Source organism: Papio anubis, chromosome 20 (assembly GCF_008728515.1).
Source record: "Papio anubis isolate 15944 chromosome 20, Panubis1.0, whole genome shotgun sequence".
Classification (NCBI taxonomy): Eukaryota; Metazoa; Chordata; class Mammalia; order Primates; family Cercopithecidae; genus Papio; species Papio anubis.
The window spans coordinates 45,216,643-45,243,119 of NC_044995.1; the positions used below are offsets into that span (position 1 = coordinate 45,216,643).

The window sequence follows — 26,477 nt, forward strand, 5'->3', positions numbered from 1 at the left end:
CCTATTCTATTGCATTTCACTTAAAGTAGGGTTTTTCAACCTTGGCACGATTGAAGATCTGAGTTGGAGAATTCTTTGAGAGGACAAAAGGCCACTCAGGCCACTGTAGGGTGCTGAGCAGCATCCCTGGTCTTTACCCACTGGATAGCAGGAGCACCCCCACCCCTACCCCCATCAATTAAAAAAAAATGCTCCCCTAACGATAAAAAGTGTCTCAGACATTTGCCAAGTATCCCCCAGGGGGCAGAGTCGCTCCCAGCTGAGAATCACACTTTATTTATTTATTTACTTATTTATTTAATTTATTTTTTTTTTGAGACAGTTTCTCGCTCTGTCGTCCAGGTTAGGGTGCAGTGGTATGATCTTGGCTCACTGCAACCTCCATCTCTCGGGTTCAAGCGATTCTCCTGCCTGACACTCCCAAGCAGTTGGGACTACAGGCACGCACCACCGTGCCTGGCTAATTTTTGTATTTTTATTAGAGATGGGGTTTCACCATGTTGGACAGGCTGTTCTCAAACTCCTGACCTCAGGTGATCCACCTGCCTCAGCCTCCCAAAGTGCTGAGATTACAGGTGTGAGCCATCACAGCTGGCCTGAGAACCGTGATTTATTTCATTTTATTTTATTTCATTTTATTTTATTTTATGAGACAGGGTTTCACTCTTGTTGCCCAGGCCGTTGTGCAATGGTATGATCTGAGCTCACTGCAGCCTCCCCCTTGCCGGTTCAAGCGATTCTCCTGCCTCAGCCTCCCAAGTAGCTGAGAATAGATGCACATGCCACCACGCCCGGCTAATTCTGTATTTTTAGTAGAGACGGGGTTTCACCATGTTGGTCAGGCTGGTCTCGAAGTCCTGACCTCAGGTGATCCACCTGCCTCTGCCTCCCAAAGTGCTGGGGATACAGGTGTGAGCCACTGTACCTGGCCAAGAACCACGATTTAGATGAAAGTGGATAGTGATCTGAAATAGATGGGAAAAAAAAAAGCAACTTTATTTATTGATTTTTATTTTGTAGAGGCAGAGCCTCACTATGCCGTCCAGGCTGGTCTCAAGCAACCCTCTTACCTCGGCGTCCCAAAGCGCTGGGATGTCAACACAGGGAAGGAGTTGAAGGTGAGTTTGTCTCCCTTGCTTTGTCACTCAGACTAGAGTACAGTGGTGTGAACATGGCTCACTGTAGCCTTGACCTCCTGGGTTCAAGCAATCCTCCCACCTTAGCTTGCTAAGTCGCTGAGACTACAGGTGCAAGCCAGCACGCCCAGCTAATTTTTTTTTTTTTTTTTTTTTTTTTTTTTTTTGAGACGGAGTCTCGCTGTGTCACCCAGGCGGGAGTGCAGTGGTGGGATCTCCGCTCACTGCAAGCTCCCCGCCTCCCGGGTTCACGCCATTCTCCTGCCTCAGCCTCCCTAGAAGCTGGGACTACAGGCGCCCGCCGCCACGCCCGGCTACTTTTTTTGTATCTTTAGTAGAGACGGGGTTTTACCGTGTTCGCCAGGATGGTCTCGATCTCCTGACCTCGTGATCCGCCCGCCTCGGCCTCCCAAAGTGCTGGGATTACAGGCGTGAGCCACCGCGCCCGGCTTGTTTTTGTTTTTGTAGAGACAGAATTTCTCTTATGTTGTTGTCCAAGCTGATATTGAACTCATGACCTCAAATGATCCTCATGCCTTGGCCTCTCGGTGCTGGGATTACAGGCGTGAGCTAGCACACCTGGACTCCATAAATATTTACTGTTTTTGTTCCTCTAAACCTTGCTCAGTAAGTTCTGAATGAATGAGTATTTTGGCTCTTGGCTGCAAATCAACCTGCCCTACTGGTTTTTGGTTATCACTCCATGATCAGAGAGAAGCTGTCATCGCTGTTACCTTCTCTGGAATGAATGCAAATGGGCCTATTGAAATGATAGAAATGGAAAATTAGGAAAAGAAAAGGAAACTCTCAGTGCTGAAGAGGCTGTGGATGAATGGATGCGTCAATAAATGGCTCATGGACTTTGGTACAGCTTCTCTGGGAATCAAGTTGACACCAAATTTCAAATTCACAGAACCCACTTCTAGTCATTTGTTTTTAGGAAATGATCAAAGGTGTGCACCTGTGCGCTAAGATTTGACCACAAAGTTGCTTATGGCAGAGTTGTTCATCACCTGTGTTTCAGTTAGTTAATGCTGTGTAACAAACCACTCCTAAACTTAGGAGTTTGAAACAACCACAGTTTATCATTTCTCATAATTTGAGAATCTGGACTGGGCTCAGCTAGGATTTCCTGGGGCTGGAACATCCACAAGGAACATTCTCCACTCACATATCTGGAGCCCCAGTGAGTCTTCTCTCTCTCCACGTGGCTGCTTGGGCTCCCTCACGGTATGGTGGTCTTTGTTCCCCATATGGCAACCGACTTCAGAGAGAGTTAGCAAAAGCTACTTGTCTTCTTTTTTTTTTTTTTTTGAGACGGAGTCTCGCTCTGTCACCCAGGCTGGACTGCAGTGGCCGGATCTCAGCTCACTGCAAGCTCCGCCTCCCGGGTTCACGCCATTCTCCGGCCTCAGCCTCCCGAGTAGCTGGGACTACAGGCGCCCGCCACCTCGCCCGGCTAGTTTTTTGTATTTCTTAATAGAGATGGGGTTTCACCGTGTTAGCCAGGATGGTCTCGATCTCCTGAGCTCGTGATCCGCCCGTCTCGGCCTCCCAAAGTGCTGGGATTACAGGCTTGAGCCACCGCGCCCGGCCGCTACTTGTCTTCTTAAATGATCGGCTTGGAAGCCACATGGTAGCTCTTCCGCCACATTCCATTGGTCAGAGCAAGTCACATGGCCCAACCCAAATTCGAGGGGAAGAGGAGATGAAATAGACTCGGGGGAGGAGTGGCAGGGGCATAACAGGATGGGAAGTGATGGCGAGTGTCTCTGGAGATAGTCTATCATACCCATATTAGCAAAGAATTGCAAATAAATGCCTCGTAAGAGGGGACGACTTGAATGGTTTGAATTTTAAAATTAGTTTATTATTTAATTTTTGGAGACAGCATCTCACTCTGTCACCCAGGCTGGAGTGCAGTAGCCCAATCATGGCTCACTGCAGCCTTGACCTCCTAGGCTCAAGCGATCCTCTTGCATCAGCCTCCTGAGTAGCTGGGACCACAGGTGCATGCCAATACACCCGGCTAATTTTTTTTTTGGTAAGGGCAGGGTCTTGCTATGTTGTCCAGGCAGAACTCAAACTCCTGGTCTCAAACGATCCTCCTGCCTTGGCCTCTCAAAGTGCTGGGATTACAGGCATGAGCCACTGTGCCTGGCCAAATTTTAAACCAAATTATCAAGCATCCACAGTATGGACTATAACTCTTCTTTATTTATGATTATTTTTGAGATGGAGTTTCGTTCTTTTTGCCCAGGCTGGAGTGCAATGGCACAATCTCGGCTCACTGCAACCCCCACCTCCCAGGTTCAAGCGATTCTCCTGCCTCAGCCTCCCGAGTAGCTGGAACTACAAGTGCCCACCATCATGCCCGGCTAATTTTTTGTATTTTCAGTAGAGACAGGTTTCACCGTGTTGGCCAGGATGGTCTCGATCTCTTGACCTCATGATCCGCCCGCCTCGGCCTCCCAAAGTGCTGGGATTATAGGCGTGAGCCACCACGCCCGGCCCATAACTCATATTTATTGAGTGTCTTCACTGGTTTAATTACATAGTTAGGTATGACTGTGAGGGAGAGAAATACCAAAGACTTAGATAAGATAGACATGTCTTTCTCTCCCAGTCACAGTCGAGGTTGGCATCCAGAGTTGGTAGGGTGATTGTGTCACATAAAGTTTCTATTGGCTAGGATCTATTCACATGGCCACACCTGGCTGCAGAGGAGCTGGGAAATTTGTTTATTTATTCCATTGATATTTACTGAGCATTTACTATGTACACAGCATTGGGGTACAGCTCCTGAGGTTTTTTTTTTTTTTTTTAGACAGAGTCTTGCTCTGTCGCCCAGGCTGGAGTGCAGTGGCCGGATCTCAGCTCACTGCAAGCTCCGCCTCCCGGGTTTATGCCATTCTCCTGCCTCAGCCTCCCGAGTAGCTGGGACTACAGGCGCCCGCCACCTCGCCCGGCTAGTTTTTTGTATTTTTTAGTAGAGACGGGGTTTCACACCATGTTAGTCAGGATGGTCTCGATCTCCTGACCTTGTGATCCGCCCGTCTCGGCCTCCCAAAGTGCTGGGATTACAGGCTTGAGCCACCGCGCCCGGCCTAGCTCCTGATGTTTTTATTCCTATAAAACAAAGCAAGCAAATGCAAAGAAAAACAGACAACAATCCCTGCTTTCACAGAGTTTTCCTTCTGCAGCTCCCACATCCTCTTTCTTTTCCTTCCTTCCTTTCCTTCCTTCCTTTCCCTTCCTTCCTTCCCTTCTTCCCTCCTTCCTTCCTTCCCTTCTTCCCTCCTCCCTCCTCCTTCCTTCCTTCCTTCCTTCCTTCCTTCCTTCCTTCCTTCCTTCCTTCCTTCCTTCCTTCCTTCTTCCTTTTCTCTTCTTTTATTTTATTTTATGTCTTTGTTTTGAGACGGAGTCTTGCTCTGTCGCCCAGGCTGGAGTGCAATGGCACGATCTCGGCTCAGTGCAACCTCCGCCTCCCAAGTTCAAGCGATTCTCCTGCCTCAGCCTCCCAAGTACCTGGGATTACAGGCATGTGCCACCATGCCCAGCTAATTTTTGTATGTTTAGTAGAGACAGGATTTCACCATGTTGGCCAAGATGATCTCGATCTCTTGACCTTGTGATCCACCCGCCTCGGCCTCCCAAAGTGCTGGGAATATGGGCGTGAGCCACCGTGCCCGGCCCCTCCCCTCCTCGCCCCTCCCGTCCCCTCCCTTTCCCTCCCCTCTCCTTCCTTTCCCTTCTTTCCTTTTTCTTTTGACACAGGGCAGGGTCTTACTTTGTTGCCTAGGCTGAAGTGCGGTAGTGCAATCATGGCTCATTGCAGCCTCAACCTCCTGGGCTCAAGCGATCCTCCTGCCTTAGCCTCCGGAGTAGCTGGGATCACAGGCATGCGCCACCACAGTGGGCTACTTTTTGTATTTTTGGTAGAAACGAGGTCTTGCTATGTTACCTGAGCTGGTCTTGAACTCCTGGGGTCAAGTGTTTGTTCCACCTCAGTTTCCCAAAGTATTGGGATTACAGGCATGAGCCACCACGCCCGGCGCCCAGATCCCCTTTCAAGGAGGGAGTTGCTGACCAGCCAAGGGATGTATGGTGAGCAGAAACCTCCGGCTTCCATGGTTAGGGTCACCTTCAGGTGCAGAGAGCCACTTCCCTCAAAGCCCCATCTGTCCCAGGGCAGCCCACAGCCAGTGACTGGGCAAGGCAGAAGAATAAAGGTCTGGGTATTCTGACTTCACGTGGGATGCTCTGATGGGGCACACTGGCTCTAGAGTCCCTCGCTGATTAGCCAAGGCTTTGTCCATGCTCAATACCACTTTAACTTCTCCCTTTGCCCAGTCCTGTCTGGCCTCCCTCCCTGTCTCACTCCCTCCCTCCCTCGCTACCTTCCTTCCCTCCCTCCCTCCTTCCTTCCCTCCCTCCTTTCCTTTCTTCTCTCTCTCTCTCTCTTTCTTTTATTTTGAAGAGATTGGGACTCCGTATGTTGCCCAGGCTGATCTCATACTCTAGGCTCAAGCTATCCACCTGCCTCTGCTTCCCAAAGCGCTGGGATTACAGGCGTGAGCCACCAAACCCAGCCCTGCTTCTTCTTCTTCTTCTTTTTTTTTTTTTTTTGAGATAGCATCTCACTCTGTTGCTCAGGCTGGAGTGCTGTGGTGCTATCTCAGCTCACTGCAACCTCCACCTCCCAGGTTCAAGCGATTTTTCTGCCTCAGCCTCCAGAGTAGCTGGGACTGTAGGCGCCCGTCACCATGCCCAGCTAATTTTTGTATTTTTAGTAGAGACGGGTTTTCACCACATTGGCCAGACTGGTGTCAAACTCCTGACCTCATGATCCACTCGCCTCAGCCTCCCAAAGTGCTGGGATTACAGGCGTGAGCCACCGTGCCCGGCCTGCTCTGCTTCTTTCTTTGACAACTGTGATTCCCAATAAAAATCTCACACCCCAAATTATTTCTCAGGATCTGTTCTGGAGAATCCAAATGGTGACTCAGAACTTTTGTCATCTTTTTTTTTTTAAAATGCCTGTGGAGCATTCCATGTCCGTGATATCAAAACCCATAATTTAGTTAACTAGTGCCCTGTAAATGGATGTTTTCTTTGTGATGAAAGATTTTTTCCCTCTCATCAGATTGGTCCTTTAAGAGACCCTTCTGGCCGGGCGCGGTGGCTCAAGCCTGTAATCCCAGCACTTTGGGAGGCCGAGACGGGTGGATCACAAGGTCAGGAGATCAAGACCATCCTGGCTAACACAGTGAAACCTCGTCTCTACTAAAAAATACAAAAAACTAGCCGGGCGCGGTGGCGGGCGCCTGTAGTCCCAGCTACCTGTGGGAGGCCGAGTGAGAATGGCGGAACCTGGGAGGCTTGAGCTGAAGTGAGCTGGGAGATCCGCCACCGCACTCCAGCCTGGGCGACAGAGCGAGACTGGCCTCAAAAAAAAAAAAAAAAAAAAAAGAGACCCTTCTGTCTTGGAGAGCTCCAGGGCTCAGTCTTTAATCTTCTTTTTTTTTTTTTTTTTCCAGACGAAGTCTCGCTCTGTCACCCAGGAGGAGGAGGGAAGGAGGAGGAGGAGGAGGAGGGAGGAGGAGGAAAGAATGAGTGAAATAAAAGGTTAACCTCAGAGTACCCATTTGAGGTTACTGGATTTTGGTAGAGGAGGCAATAGAAATGACATAATGCCACTTAATGAAAACTTTTTTCAAACTCTTTTTTGGAGGAAGGAATGAGACAGACTCAGTTGAAGAGATACTTCCAGATTAGAGCTTCCAGATTTAGCACCTAAAAATACAGGAGGCTCATTTGAATTTGAATTTCAGATACATGAAGAATAATTTTGAGGATAATCCGATCTTATGCAATATTTGGAACATATTTATGCTAAACACTTATCCCTCATTTATCTGAAATTCTGATTTAACTGGGTGTCCTGTATTTTATGTGGCAACCCTTCTTCTGGTAAGTCATGGAGTTAACCCACCTCGGAAGATAATGTGATGGCCAGGCTCAGTGGCTCACGCCTGGAATCCCAGCAGCTTGGGAGGCTGAGGTGGGAGGATCACTTGAGCCTGGGAGTTTGAAAGCAGCCTGGGCAATACAGGGAGACCCCATTTCCAATAATAATAATAATAAAATCATTAAAATAAATAAATAAATAAAATGGAGTGATGATGAGATGAAAACATGGATATATTAACAGCTATGTGATTGAACAAATAGAACAGAATGTTAATTGTAGAATCTAGGCCAGGCGTTGGCAACTACAACCAGTGTATTGTTTGGGTTTTATTTTGTTTTATATTTATTTATTTATAGACAGAGTCTCGCTCTGTCACCCAGGCTGGAGTTTCTGTGGCGCAATCTCGGCTCACTGCAACCTCTGCCTCCTGGATTCAAGCAATTCTCCTGCCTCAGCCTCCTCTCTGAGTAGCTGGGACTACAGGCACCCGCCACCACGCCTGGCTAATTTTTGTATTTTTAGTAGAGATGGGGGTTTCACCATATTGGTCAGGCTGGTCTCGAACTTCTGACCTCAGGTGATCCACCCACCTCGGCCCCCCAAAGTGCTAGTGCTGGGATTACAGGCATGAGTCACCGCACCTGGCCTCAGTGTATTGTTTGTAAATGAAGTTGTGTTTGAATAAAAATTTTTTTTTTTTTTTTTTTTTTTTGAGATGGAGTCTTGCTCTGCCGCCCAGGCTGGAGTGCAGTGGCCGGATCTCAGCTCACTGCAAGCTCCGCCTCCCGGGTTCACGCCATTCTCCTGCCTCAGCCTCCCGAGTAGCTGGGACTACAGGCGCCGGCCACCTTGCCCGGCTAGTTTTTTGTATTTTTTTTAGTAGAGACGGGGTTTCACCGTGTTAGCCAGGATGGTCTCGATCTCCTGACCTCGTGATCCGCCCGCCTCGGCCTCCCAAAGTGCTGGGATTACAGGCTTGAGCCACCGCGCCCGGCCAGTTTTGAATAAATTTTTATTGGCACACAGCCACATCCATTTGTTTATAAGTCGTCTGGTTTTTTTGTTTTGTTTTTTTTGAGACGGAATCTCACTCTGTCGCCCAGGCTGGAGTGCAATGGCGCGCTCTTGGCTCACTGTAAGCTCCGCCTCCCGGGTTCACGCCATTCTCCTGCCTCAGCCTCTCTGAGTAGCTGGGACTACAGGCGCCCGCCACCACGCCCAGCTAATTTTTTTGTATTTTTAGTAGAGATGAGGTTTCACCATGTTAGCCAGGATGGTCTCGATCTCCTGACCTCATGATCTGCCTGCCTTGGCCTCCCAAGGTGTTGGGATTACAGGTGTGAGCCACCACGCCCAGCCCACACTTCTAATTTTTAAATTGATTGTTGTTCAGACATGGTGGCTCAGGCCTGTAATCCCAGCACTTTGGGAGGCTGAGGTGGGTGGACTTGAGCCCAGGAGTTGGAGACCTGCCTGGGCAACATGGTGGAACCTCATCCCTACCCCACAAAAATACAAAACTTAGCCAGAAGTGGTAGCACACTTTCGTAGTTTCAACTACTTGGAGTACTAGTAGTTGAAAGTACTTGGGAGTAGTTGAAACAGGATGATGGCTTGAGCCCAGGAGTTGGAGGCTGCATAAGCTGATCGTACCACTGCACTCCAACCTGTGCAAAAAAGCAAGACTCTATCTCAAAAATAAAATAAAAAGGCCAGGCGCGGTGGCTCACACCTGTAGTCCCAGCACTTTGGGAGGTTGAGGCAGGAGGATCATGAGATCAGGAGATCGAGACCATCCTGGCTAACACGGTGAAACCCCATCTCTACTAAAAATATAAAAATTAGCTGGGCACGGTGGCGGGCGCCTGTAGTCCCAGCTACTCAGGAGGCTGAGGCAGAAGAATGGTGTGAACCCGGGAGGCGGAGCTTGTAGTGAGCTGAGATTGCGCTACTGCACTCCAGCCTGGATGACAGAACGAGACTCCATCTCAAAAAAAAAAAAATAATAATAATAATAAATAAAATAAAATAAAATAAATTGATTGTTGTGAAATATACCTTCACAAGAGGATATATAACAAACATATATGGTTTAAAGAAAAAAATAACAAAATAATCCAACAATTGTGCCCCCTGGTATTTACCCAGATGCGTTGAAAACTTATATCTGCACAGGCCGGGCACGGTGGCTCACGCATGTAATCCCAGCACTTTAGGAGGCTGAGGCAAGAGGATCACTTGGGGTCAGGAGTTCAGGACCAGCCTGGCCAACATGGTGAAACCCTCTCTCTACTAAAAATACAAAAAAATTAGCCAGGCATGATTGTGGGCGCCAGTAGTCCTAGCTACTAAGGAGGCTGAGGCAGGAGAATCCACTATTTACTTAATGAGTCTTTAATAAATAAATTAATTAATTAATTGAGATGGAGTTTTGCTCTTGTTGCCCAGGATGGAGTGCAATGGCAATGGCGTGATCTTGGCTCTCTGCAACTTCTGCCTCCTGGGTTCAAGCGCTTCTCATGCCTCAGCCTCCCGAGTAGCTGGGATTAAAGGCACCCCACCACGCCTGACTAATATTTCTTTTCTTCTTTTTTTGAGACGGAGTCTCGCTCAGTTGCCCAGGCTGGAGTGCAGTGGCACAATCTCGGCTCACTGCAAGCTCCGCCTCCCGGGTTCACGCCATTCTTCTGCCTCAGCCTCCCATTGCCTGGTAATATTTTGTATTTTTAGTAGAGACAAGGTTTCACCATGTTGACCCGGCTGGTCTTGAACTCTGGATGTCAGGTGATCCACCCATCTTGGGCTCCTGGGATTACAGGTGTGAGCCGCCATGCCTGGCCTACTTATCAATTCTTTAACTCAGTCATGTTTGTGAATAGTTCCATGGTTTTGCTATTGCAGGCAGGGCTGCTCTGAATAATCCTGGGTCCGTTTGTGGGAGTTTCTCAGGGGGACATAAATCCAGGAAGTGAGTTCCTGGTTGTAGGACATGTTCATTTTCACCTTTACTAAATGTGATGGAGGCAGCCTGTTGTAGTTTATAGATTCAGACTCCTTTCCCACAGGGTAAAGTGGATACCAGGAAGTGGCTGCTGTGCTAGAGATTACATTTCCCAGCAACCCTTTCATCTAGTGGAGGTCATGTGACTAGTTCTGACCAATAGGAGGTACACCAAAGCCATATTGGGATTGAGAGCCACAAGTTGGGGAGGAAGCTCACGTTTTGTTAGTGGAGGCCACATGTTGAGATGGGGGCCACATGATGGGTATGGAGGCCACATGTTGAACGTGGAGGCCACATATTGGGAGTGGAGGCCACATGTTGAGATGGAGGCCACATGATGGGTATGGAGGCCACATGTTGGGAGCAAAGGGCACATGTTGGGATTGAGAGCCACAAGTTGGGAGGAGGCCCACATTTTGTGAGTGGAGGTCACGCGTTGAGATGGAGGCCACATGATGGGTATGGAGGCCACACGTTGAAAGTGGAGGCCACATATTGGGAGTGGAGGCCACATGTTGAGATGGAGGTCACGTGTTGGGATGGAGGCCACAGGCTGGGATGGAAGCATCATGAGAAGGAAGGAAGGGGCCTGGATTGCTAAATTCTCACTTGCCTGAGCCTTCTGGAATGACTTCACCCTCCATGCTCTTTGCTTATGTGAGATGTAACTCTTAGGACACAGATATTTGTTGAATTGTCTTGTTCTAACAGTTTTCCAAAGTGGTTGGCCTCTCACGTTTCTACCACTCCCCCACTTCCCATCCTCACCAGTACTCGGCATCAGCAACTTAAAGAAAAAACTTTCAATCCCAGCACTTTGGAAGGCAGAGGCGGGGGAACACGAGGTCAGGAGATCGAGACCATCCTGGTTAACAAGGTGAAACCCCGTCTCTACTAAAAATACAAAAAATTAGCCGGGCGCGGTGGTGGGCGCCTGTAGTCCCAGCTGCTCGAGAAGCTGAGGCAGGAGAATGGTGTGAACCCAGGAGGCGGAGCTTGCAGTGAGCCATGATGATGCCACTGCACTCCAGCCTGGGCGACAGAGCGAGACTTCGTCTCAAAAAATAAAGAAAAATCTTTTGGCCTGGTGCAGTGACTCATGCCTGTAATCCCAGCACTTTGGGAGGCCGAGGCAGGTGGATCATCTGAGGTCAGGAGTTCAAGACCAGCCTGACCAATATGGGGAAACCCTGTCTCTACTAAAAAAAAAAAAAAAAAATACAAAAATTAGCCGGGTGTGGTGGCAGGCACCTGTCATCTCAGCTACTCCAGAGGCTGCGGCATGAGAATCGTTTGAACCCGGGAGGCAGAGGTTGCAAAAAAAGAGCTGGGCACAGTGGCTCATGACTGTAATCTCAGGACTTTGGGAAGCCGAGGCGGGCAGATCATTTGAGGCCAGGAATTCAAGACTAGCCTGGCCAATATATCAAAACCTTGTCTCTACTATAAATATAAAAATTAGCTGGGTGTGGTGGCAGGCACCTGTAATCCCAGCTACTCAGGAGGCTGAGGCAGGAGAATTTCTTGAACTCCAGAGGCAGAAATTGCAGTGAGCCCAGATCAAGCCACTGCACTCCAGCCTGGGCGACAGAGGGAAACTCCATCTCAAAAACAAAAACAAAAACTAAGAAACTTTCTTACACAACCAGAATTCATTTATCTACTTCAGAAAACGAACACGGACACAATACTATTATCTACTTTATATTCCATATTCAAATTTCACCAATTACCCAATAATGTTCTTTGTGACTTTGGGCATTGTCAGACTAAAATTTTGCCAATCTGTACGGTAACCATTATTGACTTAAACATTGTCTTTAAACAAGTTCACTTTCCAAAAACATTAACGCATACCTTTACTTCAAAAGGAAATTTTATATTGCTCCACTACATGGAAAGCTACTAAATAAATAGAAAGCAGGTATAAAGACCAATACTGCCGGGTGTGGTGGCTCATGCCTATAATCCCAGCACTTTGGGAGGCCAAGGCGGGCGGATCACGAGGTCAGGAGATCGAGACCATCCTGGCTAACATGGTGAAACCCCGTCTCTACTAAAAATACAAAAAAAAACTAGCCGGGCGTGGTGGCGGGCGCCTGTAGTCCCAGCTACTCGGGAGGCTGAGGCAGGAGAATGGCCTGAACCTGGGAGGCGGAGCTTGCAGTGAGCCGAGATCGCGCCACTGCACTCCAGCCTGGGTGACACAGCGCCAGACTCCGTCTCAAAAAAAAAAAAAAAAAAAGACCAATACTGCCGGGTGTGGTGGCTCATGCCTATAATCCCAGCACTTTGGGAGGCCAAGGCGGGCTGATCATGAGGTCAGGAGTTCGAGACCAGCCTGGCCAACATGGTGAAACCTTGTCTCCACTAAAAATTAAAAAAATTAGCCAGGTGTGGTGGCAGGTGCCTGTAATCCCAGCTATTTGGGAGGCTGGGATAGGAGAATCGCTTAAACCCAGGAGGCAGAGGTTGTGGTAAGTGGAGGCCACACCATTGTACTCCAGCCTAGGTGACAGAGCAAGACTCCATCCTAAAAAAAAAAATTAATAAAAAAAAAAAAGAAAGAAAACAAAAAAAGCCCAATGCTAAGATGGGTATAACTCCTTTTTTTTTTTTTTTTTTTTTTTTTGAGACAAGATGTTACTCTGTGGCCCAGGTTGGAGTGCAGTGATGCACACATAACTCACTGCAACTTTGACCTTCTAGGCTCAAGCAATCTTCCCACTTCAACTTCTTAAGAAGTTAAGAGCACATGTGTGTACCCCCACTGGCCAACTTTTTAATATTTTATAGAAATAGGGTCCCCATGTTGCCTAGACTGTTTTTTTTTTGTTGTTGTTGTTGTTGTTTTGTTTTGAGATGGAGTCTCGCTCTGTTGCCCAGGCTGGATTGCAGTGGCGAAATCTTGGCTCACTGCAACCTCCACCTCCTGGGTTCAAGCGATTCTCCTGCCACAAGAATTGCTTGAACCCTGGAGGTGGAGGTTGCAGTGAGCCGAGATCACACCATTGCTCTCCAGCCTGGGCAACAGAGCAAGACTCTGTCTCAAAAGAAAAAAAAGAAAGTCAGGGAGAGACTGGAAAAGACTGCACTGTGGCTGTGAAGGTGGAGGACAGGACCCCGAGTTGAGGGACATGGGTGGCCTCTAGACACTGGATAGGGCAGGAAATGGGTTCTCTCCTGGAGCCTCGACCAGGAACATAGCTGTGATGACATCTTTAGCCTGTAAGACTCATTTCAAGGTCCTGACCTGTAGAAAGGTAAGATGGTAAGTGTGTGTTGTTCTAAGTCATTAAGTTTGTGGCATCTGTTACAATAACCACTGAGAGCTCAGACGCCTCTGTTTGTCACCCTCTCTCTAGCCCCTCCTCTCCTCCTAGCAGAGGCAGAGCTCTCCCCGGGCTCCCACCCACCTGCCTGGCTGCTCTGTCCTCCCCAGTCAGCACCATGATTGCCCAAGTCCTCCAGTCTGGGCTGGGCGTGGGCGCCAGTCACTACCTTACTGCCTGCTATTAAACCCTCGCCAAGATTCAGGATCTCAGCAGCTGGGTCCTGTTCCAGCTATGAGCAGAAAGGGGCCTCAGAGACCATCTGCTCCACCCCACCTCCGCCACAGTGGAGACTGCTCTCAAAATTACCCTTTGCTGGAAGGAGTCAGGCCTCACTAGGAGCTGGGTGGCAGGTGTTCCACCGGCCTCCGTATCCACCTGAGGGACGGGGCCAGCTGGCTAAATGGTGTTTGTGGAGGTGCCAGGAGCCAGGGCCTGCTTTAGTTCCTTCTCCTTCCCCCTTCCTCCCTCCCTTCCCTCCCCCTCCCTCCCTCCCTCCTCCCTCCTCCTCCCTCCCTCCCCTCCTCCTCCCTCCCCTCCCTCCCTCCCTCCTTCCTTCCCTTTCTTCCTTCCCTTTTCCTTCCTTCCCTTCTTCCTGCCTTGTCTTGCCTTGCCTTTGCCTCTTTGGCAGCCCTGCTCCTGTCCCCCAGGCTGCAGTGGCGTCTTGCCTTTCACCGTAAACCTCCACCTCCTCAGGTTCGCCGGGACGTCGCATCTCAGCCTCCCGAGCTGGACCGCCACACGCCCACCACACCCTGCATTATTATTTTATTTTGTTATATAGGGTCTCACCATGTTGGCTGTAGCTTGGTTCTGACAACCCTGACCCTTATGCATCCGCCAGCCTCGGCTCCCTAAAATGCTGATTATAGGAGCCAATTGCCTTAGCCCAAACCTCTTTTGAAAACCTAAATCAATATTTTCCTTTGTAAAATTATGGTAAAGATACATAACAGAAACTGACTCATTTCTAAATCATCAAGTGCACAGTTCAGCAGTACAAGCACATTCACATGTCTGTGCAACCTGCTACCTCACCATCCCTCCGAACTTTCTCATCTTCTCCTAAAATCCTAAAACCCCATTCCCAAGAAACACTCACTGCACATCCCCCTCCCCAGCCCCTCATACCCCCTCTAGACATTCCACCTGTCTCTGTGACTTGAGGCACTTAGGACTTCCTAGGAGTGGATCACAGGATTTGTCCTTTTGTATCTGGCTTATTTCACCTCCCAGCTTGATGTCCCCAAAGTTTGGTCCCTGTGTTGTTGCCTCAGCCTGCAAACTTCCTTCCTTTCTTTTTCTAGGGCTGGACACATCTCCCATGGTATGTGGATGAACCACACACATTGCGGGTTTATCCATCTGGCAACACTAAAACCCCACTGCCGCTGTGGTCACTGCAATCCCAGCACTTTGGGAGGCCGAGGCGGGCGGATCACGAGGTCAGGGAGATCGTGCGTCCCATCCCTGGCTACCATGAAAGTGAAACCCCGCCTCTACTAAAATGCCCGCCGGGCGAGGTGGCGGGCGCTTGTAGTCCCCAGCCACCGAGGCCGGAGGCAGGAGAATGGCGCAAACCCGTGGAGGGCGCGAGCCTTTGCAGGATTGGTGATCGCGCCCCACTGCACTCCAGCCTGGGCCACCAAAAAACAAAAACAAACTCTAACTCAATCCCTTTAACAAAACAAACGAAAAAAGATTTTTAGGCCAGGCACAGTGGCTCATGCCTGTAATCTCAGCACTTTGGGAGGCTGAGGCGGGAGGATCACCTGAGGTCATGACATCCAGACCAGCCTGGACAACGTGGTGAAATCCCATCTCTACTAAAAATGTAGAAGTTAGCTGGACATGGTGGTGGGCGCCTGTAATCCCAGCTATCGGGAGGCTGAAGCAGGAGAATCACTTGAACCCGGGAGGCGGAGGTTGCAGTGAGCCGAGATTGCGCCATTGCACTCTAGCCTGGATGACAGGGAGAGACTCGGTCTTAACAAAAGAAAAAAAAAAAAGATTTTTAGGCCAGGTGCAGTGGCTCATACATGTAATCCTAGCAGTTTGGAAGGCTGAGGTGGAAGGATCCCTTGAGCTCAGGAATTAGACACCAGCCTGGGAGACATAGAACCCGTCTCTACAAAAAAATAGAAAACATTTGCCTGGCCTGTAGTCCCAGCTACTTGGGAGGCGAAGGTGTGAGGATCACTTGAGCCCAGGAGTTTGAAGCTGCGGTGGCCTGTGATTGCACCACTGTACTCAAGCCTGGCAACAGAGTGAGACCGTCTATCAAAAACATTTTAAAAAATTGGAATAATTATAAACTTTCAGGAACCTGCAATAATAGTATAGAACAATCCCAGGTAACCTTCACTAAGTTTCTCCCAGTGGTACCTCTTTTATGACTATACAATTTCACAACCAGAACGGTGACATAAATATGACCTATAGGCCATATTCAGATTTCAACAGCTTTTCCCATGCATTCATGTGTTAGGCAATTTTCTTTTCATATTCTCAGAAAAATGGGAGCAAATCTATGCAATACTATCACATGTATAGATTTGTGCAAACACAACCACAATGTTTTTTTTCTCGAGATGGAGTCTCGCTCTGTCGCCCAGGCTGGTGTGCAGTGGTGCGATCTCGGCTCACTGCAAGCTCCGCCTCTCAGGTTCACGCCATTCTCCTGCCTCAGCCTCCCAAGTAGCTGGGACTACAGGCACCCACTACGCCGGGCTAATTTTTGTATTTTTAGTAGAGACGGGGTTTCACCATGTTAGCCAGGATGGTCTTGATCTCCTGAACTTGTGATCCGCCCGCCTTGGCCTCCCAAAGTGCTGGGATTACAGGAGTGAGCCACTGCGCCCGGCCGAACCACAATTGTAAAACTTAAATTTATTTTGGCCAGGGCACAGTAGCTCATACCTGTAATTCCAACAACTGGGGAGGCAAAGGTGAGAAGATTGCTTGAGCCCGGGAGATTGACACTGCTATGAGCTAGGATTGTACCACTGCACTCCAGCCTAGGCAACGGAGCAAGACTCCATCTCTTAAAAATATATATATATATTTATTATTTTATTTTTATTTTATTTAATTAATTAATTTTTTTTTGAGACAGAGTTTCGTTCTTTTTGCCCAGGCTGGAGTGCAGCGGTGGGATTAGAGGCATGAGCCACTGCACTGGGCTAAACTATTATTATTTTAAAAAGAAAACTTTGGGGCTCAGCGCGGTGGCTCACGCCTGTAATCCCAGCACTTTGGGAGGCCAAGGTGGGTGGATCACGAGGTCAGGAGATCGAGACCATCCTGGCTAACACAGTGAAACCCCGCCTCTACTAAAAATACAAAAAAATTAGCCGGGCATGGTAGTGGGTGCCTGTAGTCCCAGCTACTCGGGAGGCTGAGGCAGAAGAATGGTGTGAACCCGGGAGGCGGAGCTTGCAGTGAGCCGAGATCACGTCACTGCACTCCAGTCTAGGGCAACAGAGCAAGACTCCATTACAAAAAAAAAAAGAAAAAGAAAAAGAAAACTTTGGCTGAGCCAGGTGGCTCACGCCTGTAATCCCAGCTACTCAGAAGGCTCAGGCAAGAGAATTGCTTGAACCTGGGAGGCAGAGGTTGCAGTGAGCCGAGATCATGCTACTGCACTCCAGCCTGGGAAACAGAGCAAACGCCATCTCAAAAAAAAAAAAAAAAAAGGAAACTTTGTAACCCTACTGTGAATGGAAAGTAGATACGGCTTACCATTAATACAAGTTTATCAAAAAATAAATACAATGTAAACAAATCATGCTACTAAATTCCAAGCGAGTACTGTTGCTTAATGAAGGGCTTTTATTTTCTTTTTTGTCAAAGTCATTAAGTGTTAAGAGACATAAAACCTTTTAGCACTGACTGAGCCTCTCTCCTCCAAGAATTGGAAATTGAAAAAGTTGATTACTTTCAGACAGTTCAGGGATTATTATTATTATTATTCTTTTTTTTTTTGAGAGGGAGTCTCACTCTGTCACCCAGGCTGGAGTGCAGTGGTGCAATCTTGGCTCACTGCAACCTCCGCTTTCTGGGTTTAAGCAATTCTCCTGCCTCAGCCTCCTGAGTAGCTGAGATTATAGGTGTGTGCCACGACACCAGGCTAATTTTTGTATTTTTAGTAGAGACGGGGTTTCACCATGTTGTCCAGGCTAGTCTTGAACTCCTGACCTCAAGTGATCTACCTGCCTCAGCCTCCCAGAGTGCTGGGATTACAGGCATGAGCCACTGCGCCTGACCCAGTTCAGTGATTTGGAATGTAGGGCAATATAGCACCACAATTTATCTTTCTTTCTTTTTCTTTTTCTGTTCTGTTCTCTTTTTTTGAGTCGGAGCCTCGCTCTGTCACCCGGGCTGAAGTGCAGTGGCGTGATCTCGGCTCACTACAACCTCCGCCTCCCAGGTTCAAGTGATTTTCCTGCCTTAGCCTCCCGAGTAGGTGGGACTACAGACGTGTGCCACCACGCCTGGCTAATTTTTTATATTTTTAGTATAGACGGGGTTTCACCATGTTAGCCAGGATGGTCTTGATCTCCTGACCTCGTGATCTGCCTGCCTTGGCTTCCTGAAGTGCTGGGATTACAGGCATGAGCCACCGCACCCGGCCCACAGTTTATCTTTCTATGGAAACATCGTGTCAGCTCACTAAATCTTCACAACAGGCCCGAGAGGGCAGTACCATTATTATTTTCACCACCTTACAGGTGAGGAAACTGAGGCGTCAGACAGGTGGTGTGGCTTGCCTGTCTCTATCATTTCCTAATTGTGTGATTTATGGTAAGTTCCCTAACTTCTCTGGGCTTTAGTTTCCTTGCTAGTGATTACTAGCAAGAGATAGGATCGCATGAGCTCAGGATTTCAAGGCTGCAGTGAACTGTGATTGCAGCACTGCACTCCAGCCCGGGCAACAGAGCAAGACCCTGTCTCAAAAGAGAAAAAGAGGCCGGGTGCAGTGGCTCACACCTGTAATCCCAGCACTTTAGTAAGCCGAGACAGGTGGAGTTCAAGACCAGCCTGGCCAACATGGTGAAATGCCGTCTCTACTAAAAATACAAAAATTAGCCGGACGTGCTGGTGGGTGCCTGTAAATCCAGCTACTCGCGAGGCTGAGGCAGGGGAATTGCTTGAACCCGGGAGGTGGAGGTTGCAGTACACTGAGATCATGCCATTGCATGCCAGCCTGGGCCACAAGAGCAACACTCTTGTCTCAGGAAAAAAAAAGAAAGAAAGAAAAAAAAAAAAAAAAGGTGAAAAGTGCATAACAATAGTTCCTATGCTTTTAGGATTTTTTTTTGAGGTGGAAATCACTAGGCTGGAAAAGTGGGGCAGTGGCTCGGATCTCTGCTCTCACTGTAGTTCCCTCCCAGGTTTTCCACCATTCTTCCTCTGCTCAGCCTCCTGAGTAGCTGGGACTCATACAGGCACCCGCCACCTGCCCTGGCTAGATTTTTGTATTTTTTAGTAGAGATCGGGTTTTAACTTGTTAGCCAGGGATGGTCTTGATCTCCTGATCTCGGTGATCTGCTCCGTCTCATTCTCCCAGTGTTGCTGGACAGGGTTTGACTAATCACAATACTGCCTTTTTTTTTTGAGATAGAGGTCTTGTAGCTTCAGCCCCAGGCTGGAGTGTGAGGGTGAGCCTGCTCACTGTGTAAGCTCCTCTTTCTCCAGCCCATGCCAGCCCACCAGCTCTCCTGCTGGGACTACAGGCACCCGCCAACATGCCCAGCTAATTTTTTGTATTTTTAGTAGAGACGGGGTTTCACTGTGTTAGTCAGGATGGTCTTGATCTCCTGACCTCATGATCCGCCCGCCTCGGCCTCCCAAAGTGCTGGGATTACAGGCGTGAGCCACCGCGTCTGGGGTAGGATTGTTAAAAACATTAAATGAAAGCTGGGCATGGTGGCTCACGCCTGTAATCCCAGAACTTTGGGAAGTCGAGACAGATCACAAGGTCAGGAGTTCGAGGTCAGCCTGGTCAATATGGTGAAACCCCATCTCTAATAAAATACAAAAGTTAGCCAAGTGTGATGGCGGGCGCCTGTGGTCCCAGCTACTAGGGAGGCTGAGGCAGGAGAATGGTGTGAACGCGGGAGGCAGAGCTTGCAGTGAGTGGAGATCACGCCACTACACTCCAGCCTGGGCAACAGAGTGAGAATCCATTTCAAAAAAAAAAAAGAACATTAAATGAGATAATACTGAACATCAAGCACTTAAAAAAGAAAAATAATAATTAAGTAATATAATTAATTAGTTATTAAATTATGTTAATTAATTATATCACATTATTATGTTATATTAAAAATAATACACTAAGATAATATTTAATATATTGTATAAAATATTATTTTTAATATAGTAATTTTATATTTTGATATAATAATATTGCTATTATATAATAAGTAATTACATAATAGTATTGTTATGCACACTTTTGCTAACAGCTTGCTAAGGCCAGGCTCTTTTAATTATTATAATAATGATTATTATTATTCTCACAAAGTTGACTTAAAGTTCAAGGCCAGCTTCAGTAAGAAAACCCATTACCATCCATCGAGCGCCTACTCTGACATAGGCAGTGGGCTAAGCCTTTGACATGCTTTATCTCCATCTTCCTTTGATGAGGTTGGTTCTGTCACCATCCTCTCCGTATGACAGGTGAGCAAACAGAAGATCAGAGAGGTAAATTCACTCGCCCAAGGTCACACAGCTTAAAGCAGAGGAACTCAGGCCAGGTGAGTTGGCTCATGCGTATATAATCCCGGCACTTTGGGAGGCTGAGGCGGGCAGATCACCTGAGGTCAGGAGTTTTAGACCAGCTTGACCAACATGGTGAAATCCTATCTCTACTAAAATACAAAAAAAATTAGCTATGTGTGGTGGCGGGTGCCTGTCATCCCAGCTACTTGGAAGGCTGAGGTAGGAGAATCGCTTGAACCCAGGAGGCGGAGATTGCAGCGAGCTGAGATTGTGCCACTGCACTCCAGCCTGGGTGACAGAGCCAGACTCCATCTCAATTAAAAAAAAAAAAAAAAGGCAAGTAGAGGAACTCAGCATTCAAACCCAAGCCTATGTCACTCAGAGCTTTCCGCAACCCTTGGAAGCCAGGACTGTGGATCCTAGACCTGAAACCCCAAAGGTTTCCTCTCCTCGCAGAGGCTTTGAAGTGGCTTCTGGTGGAAGATGGGACATTCTGAGCAGATGAGGTCTTCACTCTAAGAGTTGGGGGCCTCAATCCAGCCCAACTTTCCCTAGCCGAAACAGGAAGACAGAGGTCCTTAAAGGGGAAATGAATGTCAAGGTTACAGAGACAAGGATTTCAGGGGAGCTGAGCTGAGCCCACTGGGGTAGGTGTCCAGCTGCTGCCCCAACCTAGGCAGCAGCAACGTGTGGCTTTGGATGGTGCCAGGGCAGTAAAACCTGAGTTCAGAGCCAGCCTAGGGTTACCACCTGTGTGCCCTCTCAAATGACTGTGCTCCGTGTCTCTGTTTACTCGTCTGTAAACTTGGGATAGCCATGCTACTCATCTCAATGGACTCTACGTTATTATTATTATTTTTTTTTTTTTTTCTTTTTTTTGAGACGGAGTCTCGCTCTCTTGTCCGGGCTGGAGTTCAGTGGCCGGATCTCAGCTCACTGCAAGCTCCGCCTCCCGGGTTTACGCCATTCTCCGGCCTCAGCCTCCCGAGTAGCTGGGACTACAGGCGCCCGCCACCTCGCCCGGCTAGTTTTTGTATTTCTTAGTAGAGACGGGGTTTCACCGTGTTAGCCAGGATGGTCTCGATCTCCTGACCTCGTGATCCGCCCATCTCGGCCTCCCAAAGTGCTGGGATTACAGGCTTGAGCCACCGCGCCCGGCCTACGTTATTATTTTTGAATGACAGTTCTAAAAACAGTCCCCTCCCTTCAATCCCAGCATCTTGGGAGGCTGAGGCGTGAGGATCACTTGAGCCCAGGAGTTCGAGACCAGCCTTGGCAACATGGCAAGATCACGACTTTACAAAATATAAAATAAAAAAAATAAAAAATTAGCTAGGCATGGTGGCAGACTGTGCCTGTGGTCCCAGCTGCTTGGGAGGCTAAAGCAGGAACGTTGCTGGAGCCCAGTTGTTTGAGGTTGCGGTGAGCTATGACTGTGCTACTGCACTCCAGCCTGGCTGACAGAGCAAGACCCTGACTCTAACAAATAAGTATATAAAAAATAGTACAGATGTGGTGGCTCACGCTTGTAATCCTCGCACTGTGGGAGGCTGAGGCAGGCGGATTGCTTGAGGTCAGTAGTTGGAGACCAGCCTAGGCAACATGGTGAAATCCTGCCTCTACTAAAAATACAAAAATTAGCTGGGTGTGGTGGTGGGTGCCTGTCATCCTAGTTACTTGGGAGGCTGAGGCAGTAGAATTGCTTGAACCCGGGAGGCGGAGGTTGCAGTGAGCTGGGAGACTGCGCCATTGCACTCCAGCCTGGGCAACAGAGTGAGACACCATCTCAAAACAAAAACAAAAACAAAATGAAATAAAACAAACAAACAAAAAAATTAGCCAGGCATGGTCGCAGCATGTGCCTGTAGTCCTGGCTACATAGGAGGCTGAGGCAGGAGTATTGTTTGAGCCCAGGAGTTTGAGGCTTCAGTGAGCTATGATGATGCCACTGTACTCCAGCCTGAGCAACAGAGCAAGACCCTAACTCTAATAAATAAATAAGTACATAAAAGATAAAAACAGTTCCCTCCACTGCCCCCCACCCCAATTCCTATTCCTGGGGAGTCTGGATGGGAGGCCTCTTCCCTGCGTACTCCTGCCCCCTGCCCTGCCTGGACAGTGCTAGCGCCATGGCTTATGCCCAGGGCTGCTCTCACTGCACAGCCAGGCTGCCCTGGTGCAACTGGGGAGCGGCCCAGCAGGTTTTTCCTCTCAGTCTGCCTGCCGCGGGGCACCGGGCTGTCCTCTCCCCGCCTCACCAGGGCCCGGCCTTCCCAAACTTGCCTTCTCCTCTCTGCCGGGCACAGCCGGCTGGCGGTGGCCACTGAGACAAGATGCCTAGCATCTTCGCCTATCAGAGCTCCGAGGTGGACTGGTGTGAGAGCAACTTCCAGTACTCGGAGCTGGTGGCTGAGTTCTACAACACGGTGAGTGCGCGGGTGTATGAAGGAGTCTCTCCAGTTGCCGGTTCGAATCCCGGTTCCTCCCCATACATCCTTACTGGGGAATCTTGCTGGAGTGGTTCCCCTGTCTGAGCCCTAGTTTTCTCATCTGTTAGCCAAAGAGTGCCAGCTTTCATTCATTTACTCGTCTTTACTTGATGCCAGGCTCTGCGGTAGGTTTTAGAGACACATTGGTGGCCAGGAAAAGAGCCGGTCTCTGTCTTCCCTAAGCTAACGCTGATGTGACTGCAGGCATTTGCAACCGGGAGGGATGGTGTCTTCTTGGGGGGCAAAGAGGCAGCTGTGGTTGGGGGAAGCAGAGGGCGCCCTTGAGCCAGAGGGAATGGGCCAATCAGGAAAGGTTTCCTGGAAGAGGTGACTGTGTCTGTCTTGTTTGTAGCTGTACCCTCTGATCAACTTGTCCCGGTGTGCCCGGGACTATCCTGGTTTCTGTATTTAAAAAGTTCTACCTCTTGGCTGGGCGCAGTGGCACACGTCTGTAATCCTAGCACTTTGGGAGGCCAAGGTGGGTGGATTGCCTGAGCTCAGGAGTTCGAGATCACTCTGGGCAGTGTGGTGAAAGCCCATCTCTACTAAAATAAAAAATTAGCTGGGTACGGTGTCAGGCATCTGTAGTCCAAGCTACTCAGGAGGCTAAGGCACGAGAATCGCTTAAACCCAGGAGGCAGAGGTTGTGGTGAGCTGAGATTGTGCCACTGTACTCCAGCCTGGGTGAAAGAGCGAGACTCTGTCTCACAAAGAAAAAAAAAAATCCCACCTCCTAGGAAACCCCTCAGTTCTGGGCATTCTGCGTGGTCTTCTTTTTCCCTGTTAAAACACCACATGAGAAGTGCTAAAAAGTCATGGATGTACCTACCGCCATGGCTCATGCCTGTAACCCCAGCAATTTGGAAGGCCGAGGCAGGAGGATCGCTTGAGCCCAGGAGTTCCAGACCAGCCTGGGCAACATAACAAGACCGTGTCTCTACAAAAAGTTTTTAAAAATTAGCTGGGAGTGGTGGTGCGTGCTTGTAGTTCCAGCTACTTGGGAGGCTGAGGTGGGAGGATTTCTTGAACCCAAGAAGTGGAGGCTGCAGTGAGCTGAGGTCGTACTGCTGCACTCCAGTCTGGGCGACAGAGGGAGACCCTGTCTCAAAAAAAAAAAAAAAAAAAAAAGGCCGGGCGCGGTGGCTCAAGCCTGTAATCCCAGCACTCTGGGAGGCCGAGACGGGCGGATCACGAGGTCAGGAGATCAAGACCATCCTGGCTAATACGGTGAAACCCCGTCTCTACTAAAAAAATACAAAAAACTAGCCGGGCGAGGTGGCGGGCGCCTGTAGTCCCAGCTACTCGGGAGGCTGAGGCAGGAGAATGGCGTGAACCCGGGAGGTGGAGCTTGCAGTGAGCTGAGATCCGGCCACTGCACTCCAACCCGGGCGACAGAGCGAGACTCCATCTCAAAAAAAAAAAAAAAAAAAAGGAAAAGGCCAGGCACAGTGGCTCATGCCTGTAATCCCAGCACTTTGGGAGGCTGAGGCAGGCTGATCACCTGAGGTCAGGAGTTTGAGACCAGCCTGGCCAACATGGTGAAACCCCGTCTCTACTAAAAATACAAAAATTAGCCGGGCATGGTGGCAGGTGCCTGTAGTCCCAGCTACTCAGGAGGCTGAGGCAGGAGAATCACTTGAACCCGGGAGGCGGAGCTTGCAGTGAGCCAAGATTGCGTCACTGCACTCCAGCCTGGGATTACAGGTGCCCACCACCACGCCTGGCTAATTTTTGTATTTTTAGTAGAGACAGGGTTTCGCCATGTTGGCCAGGCTGGTCTCGAGCTCCCGACCTCAGGTGATCCGCCCACCTCAGCCTCCCAAAGTGCTGGGATTACAGGCATGAGCCACCATGCCCGGCCTCGTAGTGCTTAGTTCTATGCCCTGCACATAGCCCCTGCTCGGTGAGCAAAAGAGTGCTTGCTGGCCGGGTGCAATTGCTCACACCTGTAATCCCAGCACTTTGGGAGGCCGAGGGGAGTGGATCATGAGGTCAAGAGATCAAGACCATCCTGGACAACATGGTGAAACGCTGTCTGTACTAAAAATACAAAAAATTAGCCAGGCGTGGTACCGGGTGCCTGTAGTCCCAGCTACTCAGGAGGCTGAGGCAGGAGAATCACTTGAACCAAGGAGGCGGAGCTTGCAGTGAGCCAAGATTGCGTCACTGCACTCCAGCCTGGCAACAGAGTGAGACTTCATCTCAAAAAAAAAAAAAAAAAAAAGAGTGCTTGCTGTGTACCAGGCATGGCCCTAAACATTTTACATGAAACACCTCCTTTAATGTGCACAGTGACGTTGGGAGTTAGACGCAATCTATATGATATAGACTTCTTCCCATTTTCCGGGTGATGAAACAGGTGTTCAAGGAGTTTGAAGGCTGTGCTCAGGGTCACCCTGGTTATTAGAGCCAGGACTTAAAACTTGGTGAGTCCAGGAGACTTTTTTGGGAGGAGGGTTGGAGGCTCAGTTCCAGGATGCTCAGGTTGCTCTGATCCTGTTACCTTTGACCGCGGGGTTTCCCATATCTGGGAAGTGGGATTATGAGACTCCGGGATCCTCATGGTCTCACTGATTCTTTCTCTTCCTTGGCCAGAGATATGGTTTCCGGTCCTCAGTAGTTCCACCTGTAACGTGGGAGGGAGCTGAATGATTGGTCCTCGGAGGCTGAGATGATGAGTAAGGGCTCTAGAGCTCTTCTCTCTGGAGTCCCCAGCATCCACCACGGTACAGTGTTCTCTTTTCATCCCACCTCCAGATGAGAGCCCCTGCAGAAGGCACTGGGAGGCCGGCTGTGGTGGCTCTCACCTTTAATCCTAGTACTTTGGAAGGTCAGGACAGGAGGATCACTTGAGGCCAGAAGTTCAAGACTAACCTGGGCGGCCGGGCGCGGTGGCTCATGCCTGTAATCCCAGCACTTTGGGAGGCCGAGACGGGCGGATCACAAGGTCAGGAGATCGAGACCATCCTGGCTAACAAGGTGAAACCCCGTCTCTACTAAAAAATACAAAAAACTAGCCGGGGGAGGTGGCGAGCGCCTGTGGTCCCAGCTACTTGGGAGGCTGAGGCAGGAGAATGGCGTGAACCCGGGGGCGGAGCTTGCAGTGAGCTGAGATCTGGTCACTGCACTCCAGCCTGGGCAACAGAGCAAGACTCCGTCTCAAAAAAAAAAAAAAAAAAAGACTACCCTGGGCAACATAGCAAGATCCGGTCCCTACACAAAATTTAAAAACTAGCTGTGGGCTGGGCATCGCTGGCTCATGCCTGTAATCCCAGCACTTTCGGAGGCCAAGGCGGGTATATCACTTGAAGTCAGGAGTTTGAGACCAGCCTAGTCAACATGGTGAAACCCCATCTCTACTAAAAATACAAAAATTAGCTGGGCATGGTGGCGCATGCCTATAATCCCTGCTACAGGGGAGGTTTAGGCACGAGAATTACTTGAATCTGGGAGGTGGAGGTTGCAGTGAGCTGAGATCACAGCATTACACTCCAGCCTGGGTGACAGAGCAAGACTCCGTCTCAAAAAATTAAAAATTAAAAAATTTTTTTTTTGTTTTTGTTTTTTGAGACGGAGTCTTGCTCAACCAGGCTGGTGTGGCCTGATCTCAGCTCACTGCAAGCTCTGCTTCCCAAGTTCACGCCATTCTCCTGCCACAGCCTCCCAAGTAGCTGGGACTACAGGCGCCCGCCACCACGCCTGGCTAATTGTTTTGTGCTTTTAGTAGAGACGGGGTTTCACCGTGTTATCCAGGATGGTCTCAATCTCCTGACCTCGTGATCCACCCGTCTCGGCCTCCCAAAGTGCTGGGATTAG

General features: G+C 49.1%; 1 protein-coding gene across 2 annotated transcripts in view; it reads left to right on the forward strand.

The window, feature by feature from the left end:
- ACER1 (alkaline ceramidase 1) overlaps positions 1–26,477 on the forward strand; it is a 47,982-nt gene that overhangs the window by 5,896 nt on the left and 15,609 nt on the right. The window contains exon 3 of one of the 2 annotated variants that reach the window (XM_031660065.1): positions 1,021–1,118. Coding sequence is in view for 1 of the 2 variants with exons in the window: in XM_003914749.5 (XP_003914798.1) it covers positions 22,506–22,598 (93 nt within the window). In the remaining variant the exon portion in view is untranslated. Of the gene's footprint in view, positions 1–1,020; positions 1,119–22,139; positions 22,599–26,477 lie in introns of those variants that run through there. The other variant, XM_003914749.5, reaches the window with a different exon arrangement.